This window comes from Phyllostomus hastatus, unplaced genomic scaffold (assembly GCF_019186645.2).
Source record: "Phyllostomus hastatus isolate PE091 unplaced genomic scaffold, TTU_PhHast_1.1 phas_scaffold_21, whole genome shotgun sequence".
NCBI classification, from domain to species: domain Eukaryota; kingdom Metazoa; phylum Chordata; class Mammalia; order Chiroptera; family Phyllostomidae; genus Phyllostomus; species Phyllostomus hastatus.
The window spans coordinates 20,708,145-20,723,166 of NW_025334017.1; the positions used below are offsets into that span (position 1 = coordinate 20,708,145).

Here is a 15,022-nt window from a genome sequence, read left to right on the forward strand (position 1 = left end):
CCTAACATACTGCTAAGGTTTTGGCTTTCCTACTTCTGGTTCAAGAACTTTCAGAGCTTTTTCTTTTTTTTCATAATGTCCAGTTGGGCAATATTTATGTACAGGAAATACATATTATTAAAATTTGTTTAGTTCTTTACATTACAGTTGGGGGCATATTGTAGGACATGTATTGTTAAAAGTTGTATGTCTGGTAGGCTTTGTTATTGCAAATTTTATTTCAAAATAGAAAACAAGTGTTTGAAACTACTGAGAAAGAAAGGGGGATGTCAAATTTGAGAACTGAGAATTACTGAGAATATCCATCAGGCTCCGCCAGTTTTTTGTTCTTTATCCTTCCTTCGAATAGAAATCTTTTGCCGTTCCAAATTAAAGGTGCAGCTGGCCTCATCTCAGTAAGTAGAAATGAAAACATCAATAATTTATGTTCGGTTTTTGTGCATGTTATATCAGAATAGTGTGTTGTATATTTCATTTGATTCTGGTTCATGATTCTACTCATGTTCAACTAAGAACTTTTATTAAATGTTTTTGCAGATTTAATTTTATCATGGCATAGGGAATCTTATCTCTTACCACATTTTTCATTCTTTCAATGGACTTTTTGCAGTGTCAACATTGGTACATGACTTTATTTGGCAGTGCAAACTAGAGTACTAATGTAGTCTCTTCCAGCAATAGAATTATTTTTTTCTTTTGAATCATGTTTTTGGTGTTACACCATTTATGACTCCCTTAGAGATTGCTCTGGTCTTGAATTCCTGCTGTAAATCAATATTATGATAGTGATATTATGATATCATTGTTATATCATTGATCTACCTATAGTGAAGATTTATTGTATATTGAGTTGCATGAATATTTATTATTTATTTTTATTTTTGAATGGAAATTCCCTTCCCCTGTACTAAATTTATTACTTTCTTTCCAGAGATGTCTAATGCAAAAGAAAGAAAACATGCTAAGAAAATGAGAAACCAGCCCACCAATGTGACCTTATCCTCTGGCTTTGTGGCTGATAGAGGAGTAAAGCACCACAATGGAGGTGGAAAAGCTTTCCAAGCTCCAAGACTAGGTAAGACACACAGTGCTCTCTCCACTCCCACATGGAGCAAGTTGCTTTCGTCAGCACCTTTTGATAGTCATCATCTAAAGAGTACACGAGTTGAGTTAAGAACAGATACAGTTAGTTGACTGTTACTATTTGCAAATTCACCTAGTTGCAAAAGTTTGTTTGTAACCCCAAAATTAATGCCATGACACCTTGGCGGTCATTCGTAGACATGTGCAGAGCTGGGGGGAATTCAGTTCACCCCATGTGGACATTTCCAGCTGCGCTCTCATGTCAGTTCTCATGAAGAGCTGACCGGAGGACGGAGATGGTGGATAGGCAGTGCAGCATCGTGCAGGAAGCTCCGGCTCTGACTGGGGTTCGATTTCCAGCTGTGGGATAACCTCAGGTCACTTAACACTTCTGAACCTTGTTTTTTCTTTTGTAAAATAGAGGAAATAGAATCTACCAGGATGAATATTTTTTTTATTTAAGATTACAATCTATATGATATATGAGTATATATATTTCTCTAGAAACAGCGGTTCAGTATTATGGCTTTTTAGAAAATAACTATTGGGAATGAGAATTGGCTATCTTTTTTTTTATTCATTAACTATTTAGTTTTATCTTGTCAAATTCTTTTTTTAATGTATTTTCTTGATTATGCTATTACAGTTATCCCATTTTCCCCCCTTCACTCCCCTCCACCCTGCACACCCTCTCCCATCCACATTCCCCCCCTTTAGTTCATGTCCCTGTGTCATAAGTTCTTTAGCTTCTACATTTCCCATACTATTCTTGCCCTCCCCCTGTCTATTTTCTACCTACAATCTATGCTACTTATTCTCTGCACCTTTTCCCCCCTCCTCCTCCTACTCCCCTGTTGCTAACCCTCCATGTGATCTCTATTTCTGTGGTTCTCTTCCTGTTCTAGTTGTTTGCTTACTTTGGTTTTGTTTTTGTTTTAGGTGTGGTTGTTAATAATTGTGAGTTTGCTGTCATTTTACTATCCATGTTTTTTATCCTCTTTTTCTTACATAAGCCCCTTTAACATTTCATATAATAAGGGCTTAGTGATGATCTACTCCTTTAACTTGACCTTATCTGAGAAGCACTTTATTTGCCCTTCCATTCTAAATGAAAGCTTTGTTGGATAGAGCAATCTTGGATGTAGGTCCTTGCCTTTCATGACTTGGAATACTCCTTTCCAGCCCCTTCTTGCCTGTAAGGTCTCTTTTGAGAAATCAGCTGACAGTCTGATGTCAGGAACTCCTTTGTGGGTTACTGTGTCCTTATCTCTTGCTGCTTCTAGGATTCTCTCCTTCATTTTAATCTTGGGTAATGTAATTATGATGTGCCTTGGTGTGTTCCTTCTTGGGTCCAACTTCCTTGGGACTCTCTGAGCTTCCTGGACTTCCTGGAAGTCTACTTCCTTTGCCAGATTGGGGAATTTCTCCTTTATTATTTGTTCAAATAAGTTTCCCATTTGTTGCTCTTCCTCTTCCCTTTCTGGTACCCCTATAATTCAGATGTTGGAACATTTAAAGATGTCCTGGAGGTTCCTATGCCTCTCCTCATTTTTTTTGAATTCTTGTTTCTTCATTCTTTTCTGTTTGGTTATTTCTTTCTTCCTTCTGGTCCACTCTGTTGATTTGAGTCCCAGTTTTCTTCCCATCACTATTGGTTCCCTGTGCATTTTCCTTCATTTCACTTAGCGTAGCCTTCATTTTTTCATCTAATTTGTGACCAAATTCAACCAATTCTGTGAGCATCCTGATCACCAGTGCTTTGAACTGTGCATCTGATAGGTTGGCTATGTCTTCATTGCTTAGTTGTGTTTGCTGTGGAGCTTTGATCTGTTCTTCTGTTTCGGCCTTCTTTTTTTTTCGGTCTAGTTATGCCTGAGGGGCGGAGCCTTAGGTGTTCACCTGGGTGGGACAACCCAGTCACCGTGTTGTTTGTGGGGTCGGGGTCCAAGAGGGAACAATGGCACTTGCTCTACTCACTGTCGGATTTCAGTCCTTGCTGCTTCTTCCCCCAAGCAAACTGGGCCTTTCTGGTGCTGATTCCCATGTGGGTGGGCTTGTGCACATTCTAGGACTCTGTGGGTCTGTCCAACGAACTTTCCTGTGAGACTGGGAATCTCTCCCTGCACCTCAACCCCCACAGGTGTTCTCAATCGGTGTTTTGAGGCTTTATTTCCCGGTGCTGGGACCCTGGGCTGCAGGGTCTGTCTCACTCCCCAGTTTCGCCTGGTTTATCTGCACACAAATGTGGGACTGCCCGGTCAGCCAGCCGCCTTGCGTTCAGTGCCTCGCTTCACAGTTGCCACCTTTCTGGGTCTGCCAGCTGCCATCTTGTGCCCGGGGTGCCTTGTGCGCCTGGTGCCACCGTTTTTTTTTTGCTGCGACCCCTCTCTACCCTGCTGCCTGACTCCGCCTTTCCTACTGGTCTGGATGAATGTGTCTATTTTAACTCCTTGGTTGTCTGACTTCTATACAGTTCAATTTATTGTCAGTTCTGGTTGTTACTTTGTTTCTGAATTGTTGTTATCCTTATTTTGGTTGTGGGAGGAGGTACAGTGTGTCTACCTATGCCTCCATCTTGGCCGGAAGTTCTTGAGAATTGGCTGTCTTTTAGAGTTGACATATTTTGTGTCTTCTTTGATCAATTATCATTAAATTATACTTCTATATTTCCTAAAAATAACCAGTGCAGTTATCTTGATTTAATCAGAGTGCTGATTTTAGAACCTCATAAGGTAATAGAAGGTGATAGTGTTCGTTGAGCAGCAATAGAAAATGCCAGGGGGGGACGACAGCAAGCAGGGGACCAAGCCCCTTTTGGGAACACTTGGAAGAATAGTGTGCATTGTGTCTGATAAAATGTGTTTTAGATTCATATTCATAAGATCTAGATTCAGAGCCAGCAGTTGATGCCTACCATGCCATATGATAAACCTTAACATGTTATCTTAAACCTTGCAATGACATGCTTTGTAACATGCTTCATATTTGTAGGGGCTTAATAATTAGCACCATAATGGAAGTAAGCAGGAATCTGTAACATTCTCTACAGATCTCTCCATTAGTAGACAAGGATTTGATGTTGTCTTGGAGTCAGAATGGTTTGAATGTCCAGGCTTTTGTATAGAGATTCTGCTTTTATTTCTTTTTACAAATGTAGCATGGGCTCCCAACCTCAGTGTGCCAGAGAATTACAATAAAAGACTGAATATACAAAGTCATGTGAGCTGTAGTACTTAAGGGGGGTTTGATTTAAAGTCCATGTTGCACTATTTATCTGGAGAAAAGTTCCCTTGTATCAGTTATACCCAGGATTCTTTCAGGTGTCATACTGAGATGATTAGTTAGCATGCTGCTTATTAGCTGTGTCATCTCCTGCAAGTTAATTCACCTTTCTACCTATTACCCCTCCTTGTTAAAGGGAGGACAGTAATAGCCATGTTGTGGGGTAGTTATAGGATGGGAAACATGATCGCTGTTGCCACCAAACAAATATTCTCTATTCCTGATAAGAGTAACGTATTTCTTTCTTTTTCTTAATATATTAGATCCTTTTTCTGGAACTGCACTACCACGGCAAACCAAAACGACCCACTATGCACCACCTGAGCCTGACGTGAGTGAGCAGCCTTCCTCCAGAGTAATGTTTAAGAAAAAGGGAGGCTGGAGAGCAGGTCCTGAGGGCACATCGCAGGAGATTCCCAAGTATATCACAGGTAGGTGTTCATAGAGCGGTGAGGTTGAATTGTACTGTGAGCTCTTCGTTTCTAATGCGGCCAGATTTCCAATGCCCTCTGTGTACCTTGGCCCTTCCTTCTCAGAGCTCTCCTCCTTTTGCTCCAGGCCCTTCTCACCTCCAGCCTTTGGACTTGGGTCTGATTGCTCTCCCTTCTTTAATTTCTCTCCTTTTTTCTTTTACAGTTCTTATTTGTGAACTCTTCCACTTTGACTTAAAATCTTCTTCCTTCCCCCTTTTAAGAATATAAAATGCAGTTTACACACCTCAGCATGGCATTTTCCAAGAGTGACAGCAAATCGGATACACTCTAAAGGCAGCACAGCCCTGGCCGTGTGCTCGGTTGGTTGGAGCGTCATCCCATACACCAGGGGGCTACCGGTTTGATTTCTGGTCAGGGCACATGCAGGAGGCAACCAGTAGATGTTTCTCTCTCGCATCAATGTTTCTCTCTCTCTTCCTTTCTCTCTAAAATCAGTAAACACATCCTCAGGTGAGGATTAAAGCAATCCAGACCTTAATAAGTACCTATCTCTGGGTCGCTTCTAGCCTCATCCTGCATCTACTTCATCACTTTTACCCCCACTACCTCATGACCCCATATTCCTTGTAGGCACTTTAGTGGTGCCTTCTGGTCTCTCTTTATACCTTCTTGGAGGAATTCACTTAAATTTCCCCAGTGATCTGTTTATTTTTTTTAAAAAAGTAGTTTTCAGTAAAGAAAACTAATAATAGTTATGGTCACATATTTGGAAAATATTAAGGAAAAAATGCTTGGAGTCAAGATCATTTTAAAATTTTGTTTTTTTCATTGTTTTCTTTGTGTTTTTTATTTTTTGTTTTTGTTTTTTTTGTGCAGAAATCCTGAGTGAGCTTTTTTTTGTTTTCTTCTGTGATTATTTTACTTTAAAAATGGTTGGGATTATTTTGCAGTGTAGTTCTCTGTTTTAAAAAGCTTTTCATAATCTTGACTTGAAACTTTTTTTTTTTTGATTAGAAAAGTGACACTGAACCCTTCTAGAAAATGTGAAAAAGTAAAAGTTGAAGAATAGTTTCACAATCTGCACAGCAATAACCACCAGTGGTATTACTCTAATGGGGGGTGAGGGTAGTGGGTGAATTGTAAGTTCATGTCCTTCAAATCTTTCTTCTGAGATGTACCAGAAACATGTCAACTCAAGACCAATTTTTAATGACAATGCTCTTTCTTTCAATAGCCTCTACTTTTGCTCAGGCTCGAGCTGCTGAAATCAGCACTATGTTGAAAGCAGTGACTCAGAAGTCTTCGAATTCGCTGGTTTTCCAGACTCTGCCACGACACATGAGACGAAGAGCCATGAGCCACAATGTCAAACGCCTTCCGAGACGCTTACAGGAGATGGCTCAGAAAGAGGTACACGTTTTACTTAATGTAAATGTTTTAGTTAGTAGTTCCTAAAGGAAAATGGGACTTTGTTCAAATGAAAACTGAAAACAGTGTGTTCGTTTTGCATATTTTGGTTTAACAGTTTATTCCCTGTCCCACCCCCTTATCATCCACAAAATGAGCGGATGGTTGGATATTACGGCTGCTTTTAAATACAATATTTGAAACTCATTTCAATGATACTGAATAGTTGATGTTTCCATGTTTTCCTGTCAGATTTAAAATGAAATTCTGACCTTCTTACGAGATAAACAATTTTAATCCTGCATTTTGGGTGTGTGGCCAGCTTAGAATTAGAAAAAAAAAAAAGGCATCATTGCCTAGCACTTGCCTTTTGACTTTTTCGGTGTTGAAAACTTGAGCTTGAATTTAATTTTTGTTTCAAGCCTAATTATTTTTGTCTTCACCGGAAATTCTGGCTTAGATTTTCCGAGGTTGTCTAAGGTACCCGTGTTTTTATTAGTTGTTTCGGAATTTCTGTATTGTGCGCCTTCTGGGTATCAGTACTGTGCTGGCCACGGGGTTAGAACCCATCGAGGGAAAGTCCTTACCCGCAAGGGGCCCACAGACTAATGGAGAGGAGCTTTTCCCACAGAAGTTGAGCTTGCCTGTGGGAGAGACTGAGAGTGGAAAGCACACGGGAACTTTGTAGTTTCAAGTTCAGCATGAAGTCTGTTTCCCAGTGATAGCATTTAGCATTTACCTGTTAGCCCCAGCTGACATGAAATGTGTAGGTTTTCCTCACTCCTCTATTTTTTGGTCCTAAGTTTTGGGTTTAGTTACAATGTTAGAGGTTAAAAAACAAAAAATAACAACAAAAGCTAGTATAGGATTTATTCCCTCTTGCTGTCTAATACACTGTTAGCCACAGTTAGCTTGAGGTGAACATTTTTATATATTCTAACCTTTACGGTCCATGAAGCTTGCCCAACTACTAAGTGAAAGGACGTGTTTCCTTCTTAGGTCTGCCTGCCTATAAAACCATCACTCCTTCCATTGCTTCCCTCTCTGCTTTCACTGGAGAAACCACCAAGTTAAAAAAAAATTAAGCAAACTCATGGGGTCTTTAACGGGCTCCACAGAATCTAAAGTTAGTTTAAGTTGGAATTCCTAACACTTAGCTTTGTTTCAAAATGGTTGCAAACTGGGCCTGCTTCTTCTGTTCTGGAAACTGCAGGCAGAGAAAGCAGTACATCAGAAAAAAGAACATTCAAAAAATAAATGCCATAAAGCTCGAAGATGTCACGTAAACCGGATGCTAGAATTTAACCGTAGACAAAAGAAGAACATATGGCTGGAGACGCACATCTGGCACGCCAAGCGGTTTCACGTGGTCAGGCAGTGGGGCTACTGCCTCGGGGAGCGGCCGACGGTCAAGAGCCACAGAGCCTGCTACCGAGCTATGACGAACCGCTGCCTCCTCCAGGTAGGCCTTCCAGTGGTGTTTCTTTTCTTTTCATTTAAACCCTTTCCGATAGAGACTCTTAAAATAGTTCATGGTATGCTGGAGCCCTTTCTCTGAAGTTATTTCTTTTAAAAATAATTACTGAGCATGAGGCACTTGGCTAAATGCTGGAGATGAAGCAGCAGCCTAAAGGTATTACGGGAGGCTGATATTAGTCAAATAATTAGCCAACTATCCAATTGCGAGGGATATATACAATGCTATGCGCTTTCTTCACAGAGGAACAAGACAGCTTCCCTGTGGAAGTGATGTTTGAGCAGATCTCTAAGGCATGAGAAAATGGGAGGGTGGGGGAGGCAGAAGGAAGCCAGGGAGCAGGGAGGAGGTGAAATAAATTCCGTGGGACAGAAATGAAGAGAGTCACAGCAAGGCTAGCATTAGGGCGAGGCTAGTTCTGGAAAACTAAATAGTAACCAGATCATACAGGATTTTGATGGTCATGTTCAAGGTGAATTCAGCGTCGATTCATTTAATTGTCATTTATCAATAACAGGTACTTGAGAACCGTCTGTGGGCCCCTAGCAGTGTTCAAACGCTGTTCTAGATGTTTATGAGTCAGTGGGATGCTGGGGAGTTTGTTTAAAACTATTTGAGAGGATAGCTGGTTTTAGAGCCTTGTATTCATCTGGTTGTCCCTCCCCAGCCAGCCACTGTTAATTTAGGTACTTTCTCTCTTCCCGGACGTATTTAGAAATTTGCTTTTTGTGGATGGCCTGTCTTTCGGTGGCAGGATAGTCTTGGCCTGGTTTTGAGAGCCACCGATATTAGTATTCTCTGGTAACTCTTGAGAGCAATATAGTGGAATCATTAAAACAATAACCTTTAAAAAAATTTTAAAGTACACAACAGCAAATCACCACTTAGACAATTTTTTGTTAATTTTTTAAAGTAATTTTTAATTTTGCAAATGATGTACAGTATTATATTAGTGTCAGGTATACAACCCAATAATTAGACATTTATTACAAAGAAACCTGGTACCCATCTGACACCATACATAGTTATTACATTACTGATGACTGTATTACCTGTGCTGTACTGTACATCACTGTAACTATTCTGTAACTACCCGTTAGTACTTCTTAATCCACTCACCTTTGTCACCCACCCCTTCCACTCCCCTTTCATCTGGCAACCATCAAAATGTTCTCTGTATCTGTGAGTCTGTTTCTGTTGTGCTTATTTTTATTTTTTTGGATTCCACATGTAAGTGAAATCGTACGGCGTTTGTCTTTGACCTTCATTCAGCACAGTACTCTCTAGGCCCATCCATGATGTTGCAGACGGCAAGATTTCATTCCCCTTTATAGCTGAGTCATACTCCCTTGTATACATGCACCACTTCTCTGTCCACTCAGCTGCTGACAGACCCCTAGGTCACTTCCCTGTCTTAGCTATTGTGAATAGTGCTGCAGTGAACTCATGGAGGTATATGTCTTTGTTTTAAAGTCTGTTTTGTCTGGTATAGTAAGTATTGCTACCCTATCTTTTTTTGCTGTTTGTTTCTGTTTTCATGAAATACTTTTTTCCATCCCTTTGCTTTTATTCTGTGTGTGTCTTTTTGTCTGATCTGAAGTGAGTCTCGGGTAGACAGCCTATGTAAGGATCTTGTTTTTTGATCCACTCAGCCACCGTATCTCCCTCCCTTCCTCCCTCCCTCCCTCCCTTCCTTCCTTCCACCTTCCCTTCCTGCCTCCTTTCCTTCTTTTCTTCTTTCTTTCCTTCCATGCGCTCCCATGCACAATGTATATACAATCCCACATTTTAGCACTACCCATGTATAATACACATTCTTAGTACTACCCATGTGTAATGTGCATCCTTATTTTTCCCTCAAAAATTTGGGCAAAAAATGCACATTATATGTGACAAAATAAGGGATTTGATTTTAGAGAGAGAGGAAGAAGCAGAGAGAGAGAGAGAGAGAGAGAGAGAGAGAGAAACATAGACATGAGAGAGAGAAGCATCCGGCAGTTGCCCCCCATTCACACCCTGACCAGGAATCAAACCCACAGCCTTTTGGTGTATGGGTTGATGCTGCAACCCACTGAACCACCCAGCCGGGGCTATAATTCTTTAACATACTGATTTTGCTAGCTCAGTGTGATCCCTCCTAATTTTATTTAATTGGTAAAGTCTTACTCTCATTTTTCCTTTTACATTGCTTAGTCAAAATTGAATATTATAGTCAGACTGAGAATGGAAGAAATACGGGATAAGTTGTTTGCAACAGTATGACTCTCATTTCTTACCTTGAGTAGATTTCAGGGAAGACTAATCCTTTACTGAAAGGTAGCAGTTTTTACACTCTACTTAGAACTGGCCTGTGAATATGAGATAAAACACAGATTTTCTTTATAAAAAGGGCGACACTGCAACTTATATTTAAGTGGAGATTCATTTTTATTTTGATTTAAATCGGTTTAAGGTTATTTGCTAAGGTAGTAGCTACAGACCGGTTTCAGATTTTGACTTGTGCAGTGGTAGCTTTAGCAATTTGTTCTGTGTCTTGGACTCTGGAAGTTTTTCTGATGGGACTTTTGGCCGCATGTAGTTTCCCTCATGTAAATTGCTGAGTTTTTAATGGTGTCTCTGTCTCTGGGCAGGACTTGTCCTACTACTGCTGTCTGGAGTTGAAGGGCAAAGAGGAAGAAATACTGAAGGCACTTTCTCCGATGTGCAGCATAGACACAGGTACGCTTGTGCGAAATCTGAGTCCGATATTCGTCTTTGACTCTTGATTCATTTTATGAAGAAGTGTCTGCTCTATGCACTTGGGAATTTAAACATACATGAAAATTCATGAGACAGTTTGTGCTACCAATGAGAATGTTAATAAAGGAAAGCTTGGGGTGGCGTTAAATTTTTCTAACGTCGTCAAGTGTAAAGTGAGAGAACCATTTTGCTGATTGAGGGAGTTCGGGCAAGAAGAAACTCAAAACTCCTCACACCGTTCATTCAGTAAAATACTTATCGAGAACATACTGTGTGCCACTCCGATCGAAGCAGTGAACAAAACCTAGATTCCCTCGTGGAGAGACACCGTAAATAACGGTTTGGCTGTCAGGCGATAATGCTGCGGTCTCCACACTCAGAACCATGGAAGTCTGTCTTTGTTTGTTGCAGGATTGACGTTTGCGGCAGTTCACTGCCTGTCTGGAAAGCGCCAAGGCAGTCTCACGCTTTACCGGGCACATAGATACCCCCACGGCGTGCTGGGGCCTGTGACGTTTATTTGGAGGCCCGAGAGGACCCCCGGTGACACTTCCGAGAGCAGGCAGCTGTGGATCTGGCTTCACCCGACTCTTAAACAGGTATAATCCCTGAGTGTATTTCCGCATCACTCATTGCTGTGTTGTTGGTGATTGTTGGAAGTCAATTCTATAGAAATTTAAGTGGTGTGAAAGTTTGGCAGTAGGTTGGTGTTTGACTCAAGGGAGGAAAGTTGCCTGAAAATTAAATGAAGCAAATCTTGACCTGTCTGTTTTCACTAAGCCATGAGTAGAGATGAAAACCAACCTTATGACACAAACCTTATGTTGTTGCCTGTGGATGGATGCGTCCACCGTGCCTGATGGCGCACTGGTGTCTGGGTGCCTGTTGGAGCCTGTTTGGTGATGAGTCACTGGGGTGAATTTGGCCGATTTCAGATACTGCATTGAGCTCAGCTTCTCCCCCTGTGTGTCTCTCCTTTTTCAGGATACTCACTATTTTTAGATGGTAGACTGTTTCACCCTCATTTTTTAAAAATTTGGTCAGCGTAGTCATGTTGTTTTCATCGCCTTTGACATTCAGGATTTCTTTTTTGTCCCAAGTGCCATGCGCTGCTCAGAAGAACCAAGAACCATTTTGGAGAGGATAGGTTTAGCTTAATTTGTGAAGGCATAAAAATGTGAATTTTTAAAGGGAGGAAAAAAAATAATGTAAAGTAAACCACATTAAATTTGTAACGCACTTAAGCTAAACAAATTAAAAGTAAAATGTCTAACTCTGCCCTCAGGATATTTTAGAGGAAGTAAAAGCAGCGTGCCAGTGCACAGAACCCATCACACCGACCCCCTGCGTCCCCGACCCCCTTCCGACTCCGTCCCACGACCAGAGCCAACCTGCACTGCCCGACGAGAAAATTGGCGAGAAGAGAAAACGGAAAGATGATGGAGAAGATGCTAAACCAGTTAAAAAATTTTTCGGGGACGGAACTAGAGATTCACATCAGCCCCGTTCTTGGATCTCTGCAGCCACAGGCATTGTGATCAGGTGCAGGTTGCCGTCGCCCAGAGCCGTTCCTCCGCAGCCCTCCTCTGTTCTGGCTGGTGTCACAGGCATGGTGTATCACAAATGGGAGTTCCCATTTTAAGACTTTCTCTCTCTTTCAGTGATTTGACGATGGAGATGAACAGGTTCCGCCTGATTGGTCCACTCTCCCACTCCATCCTAACTGAGGCGCTAAAAGCTGCCTCTGTCCACATGGTAAGATTCCCTGTGACTGATGATTTATTCCAGTCATGTCTTCTCTAGTGAACTTGTGAAATCTAACACATAATTTGGCAACATTTTGGACCATGGCCTTTAAATGTTTATTTCTTTATTTATGCTTATTATTAAGGACTTTGTCATCTCTCATTTCTCCTAGACAATCACATCTAAATGACTGTAATAAGTAAACTGGCTTTTTCTTACTTAAATACAGATTATTCTTGTACCTTGTGAGGTTGTAGATGGATGGGTCTTAACTTCTGCTCCACAGGCTCCTGAAAGTGTACGGCACTTTTTTTGTTTGTACTTGTGCGTATTTTAGGTTCTCTGAAGGCTTAGGAGCTGTGTGTCTGGCTCAGCACTGTCTGGCAGTCCTTTCTGTGACACACTGTTCCCTTTGTGCTGTCCAGCGTGGTAGCCACTGGCCACATGTCGCTGCTGAGTACTTGAAACGTGGCTAGTGGGACTGAGGGACTGAATTTGTACCTTTATTTAATTTGAATTAGCTGAAAATTAAATTCGAATAACTCTGGCTTGCGGCCACCACGTGGACAGCACAGGTGTGGAAAGCAGAGACCAGGCCGGGAGTCGGACACTCGGGGCTCACGGTCGGTCTGTTTTGCTGAATCAGTGCAGTGGGCCTCCCAGTGCCTGTGCCTCTCACGGGCTTGACACAGTCGAATCTGATGAGGGTCTGAACAGCTTTCAGAAGGGAAATACTGAAAACACAAAGGCTACTTCTGTCTCTCTTCATTGTGTCCGCACCACTGCCATCCCTTGCCCGGTCTCTTGCCTGAATGCTGAAGCAGCATCTTAACTTCCCCCATTGTTTCCTGTCTCCACTCCATTGCCTGTGCAGGAGGCAGAGTAGTCTTTGAATGATGCATTCTCATGGTGTTGCTTCGTGATTAAAAGCTTTTGAACTGTGTTTGAGAGAAAATCCAAAGCCCTCCACGTGACCACGGGTCACCTATGCCTCTCCGCCTCGTCTTTCAACTTCACACTTCAGCTGCACTGGCTTCCTTTCCGTTCGAGATCTCGTCACCCTCGGAGCCTCTGCACCTGCTTTTTTCCCCCCACCTGTGTGAACATTCTGCCTCCACCACTAAACCTTCCTCATTCTTCAGGTTTTGATACCTATCTCACTTCCCTACAGAATCCTTTTTGTATCCCTCAAGTTAAATTAGTATCCTTCCTATAACTTACATTGCATCTTGTACATTCCCTTAGTGTGTATGTCTGCATCTGTGTGTGTGCATTTGTACAGTACTCGTGTCTCTCATTAGATGGAGCTTCGTGGTGGCCAGGACAGGGCCCATTCTGTTCCTTACTCTGCCCCCAGTGCTTAGCACGGTGCCTGGCGCAGACCAGGCGCTCTGCTCCAGGGAAATGAGGTGCAGAGCAAGGATCCAAACTAGGAAGTTTGTTTCCAGAGCCTGCACTTTAAACCACTAGCTGTGCTGCCTGCGTGTCTGAGAGAAGTGGCACGTGTCGCTGCAGGTTGCTGTAGAGTCTCAGAGCCCATCCCCTTTCAGTGGACATCAGTGCGAATCCTTGTGGTCCATGCTCGTCCATGGCATGCCCATGTGATGCTCGAGGTGCTCTTTGACCCCTTGCACAATTCCTGGCTCTGTCAGGGAAAAGTGTCAGTAAGATACTTGTGTATGTTATTTGAAATATCTAGGAATACTTTAGTCGTAATACAGCTTTTTGCTGAAGACTTCTTCAGAAGGTATTGGTTTGGTTTTTCCTTGGTGAGGAAGGTTTCATTGCTTAAATTGGTGGTGATGGAGTTGACAGCAGAGGGAGAGGAGCTGGCGCTCCTGCTGGCACTGTGCACAGAGACCTCAGTGTGGAGAAGCTCAGTCTCTGAAGACCAAGCATCGTCTTCTTAGTGTGTGACATCTTGACGGCAGTGCAGCATTCTTCCCTTGCCTCTAATTAAAAGAACAGTTAGTCTGGCGTTAATATCTGTGTTAAAAGTAGTGCCACTTTCCATGGTTCCCCTCATAAAATGTGCCTTCTACATGCAGCAAAAATGTATGGGGGTGCGCAGTATCACAACCATACCAGAATTATTAAGTCTGATTCATTATTTGTCTGGTAAACAGGAGTTGTTACTTTTCAGGAGGGAGAGGACACAGAGAAGACACCGCACCTTTGGTGGACTGAAACCTGTAAGAATCCTGATGCTGTTTCCCTTCACCGCAGACAAGAAGCCATTTTTGAATTGTTGGGAGGTATGTGGAGGGGATATTTGGTTGTACGGGGGTGGGAGGGCAGCTGTGGGAATCGGGCAGAGAGAGTGTTTTGCTGTTAGACTGCCTGCCTGTAGCAGTGCTTTTTAACTCATAACTCCGTGTTATGATGCAGCGAGGAGGCCAGTCAGAGAGTGGATAGTTTGCGTAAGCACTATTTGACTATGCTTATGAAACAGCAAACACATGAGATGTTAGTCTTCTAAGTAACTGGCATTCCGATGTTATAGGTAAATGCATATACCAGGTACTAAACTGAAATCTGTTCTTAACTAGACATGAGTGTTCTTGTAAAAGGTGAAAGATTTATACCATCTGAAGAGAAACTAGAGTATAGACATGAGTGCTTTTGTATGTAAAGCTACTGTAGTTATCAATGATAGAAACATAAAAGGTGATGTTGTAAAATAATCTGTAATGTTAAATTGATGTTATTTTGAAAGAAACTTCCCTCTTTGTGAGTGTTAATTTATTCTCTAAAAGTATCAGTGGGGAAAAAAGGGGAATACATGTTTTTAAATAAATAGCTCAGATGAAAGTTTCATTAGGAAAACTTGAAAATATAAGCAAATATATATACA

The 15,022-nt window shown here is 41.8% G+C and overlaps 1 protein-coding gene across 2 annotated transcripts in view; it reads left to right on the forward strand.

Moving 5' to 3' along the window:
- POP1 (POP1 homolog, ribonuclease P/MRP subunit) overlaps positions 1 to 15,022 on the forward strand; it is a 32,197-nt gene that overhangs the window by 1,155 nt on the left and 16,020 nt on the right. Inside the window, exons 2-11 of one of the 2 annotated variants that reach the window (XM_045861192.1) lie at positions 350 to 395; positions 932 to 1,075; positions 4,629 to 4,796; positions 6,034 to 6,209; positions 7,420 to 7,668; positions 10,314 to 10,401; positions 10,834 to 11,021; positions 11,708 to 11,964; positions 12,084 to 12,177; positions 14,312 to 14,423. In XM_045861192.1, coding sequence (XP_045717148.1) covers positions 934 to 1,075; positions 4,629 to 4,796; positions 6,034 to 6,209; positions 7,420 to 7,668; positions 10,314 to 10,401; positions 10,834 to 11,021; positions 11,708 to 11,964; positions 12,084 to 12,177; positions 14,312 to 14,423 — 1,474 coding nt within the window. In that variant the 5' untranslated portion in view covers positions 350 to 395; positions 932 to 933. The remainder of the gene's footprint in view (positions 1 to 349; positions 396 to 931; positions 1,076 to 4,628; positions 4,797 to 6,033; positions 6,210 to 7,419; positions 7,669 to 10,313; positions 10,402 to 10,833; positions 11,022 to 11,707; positions 11,965 to 12,083; positions 12,178 to 14,311; positions 14,424 to 15,022) is intronic. The other variant, XM_045861193.1, reaches the window with a different exon arrangement.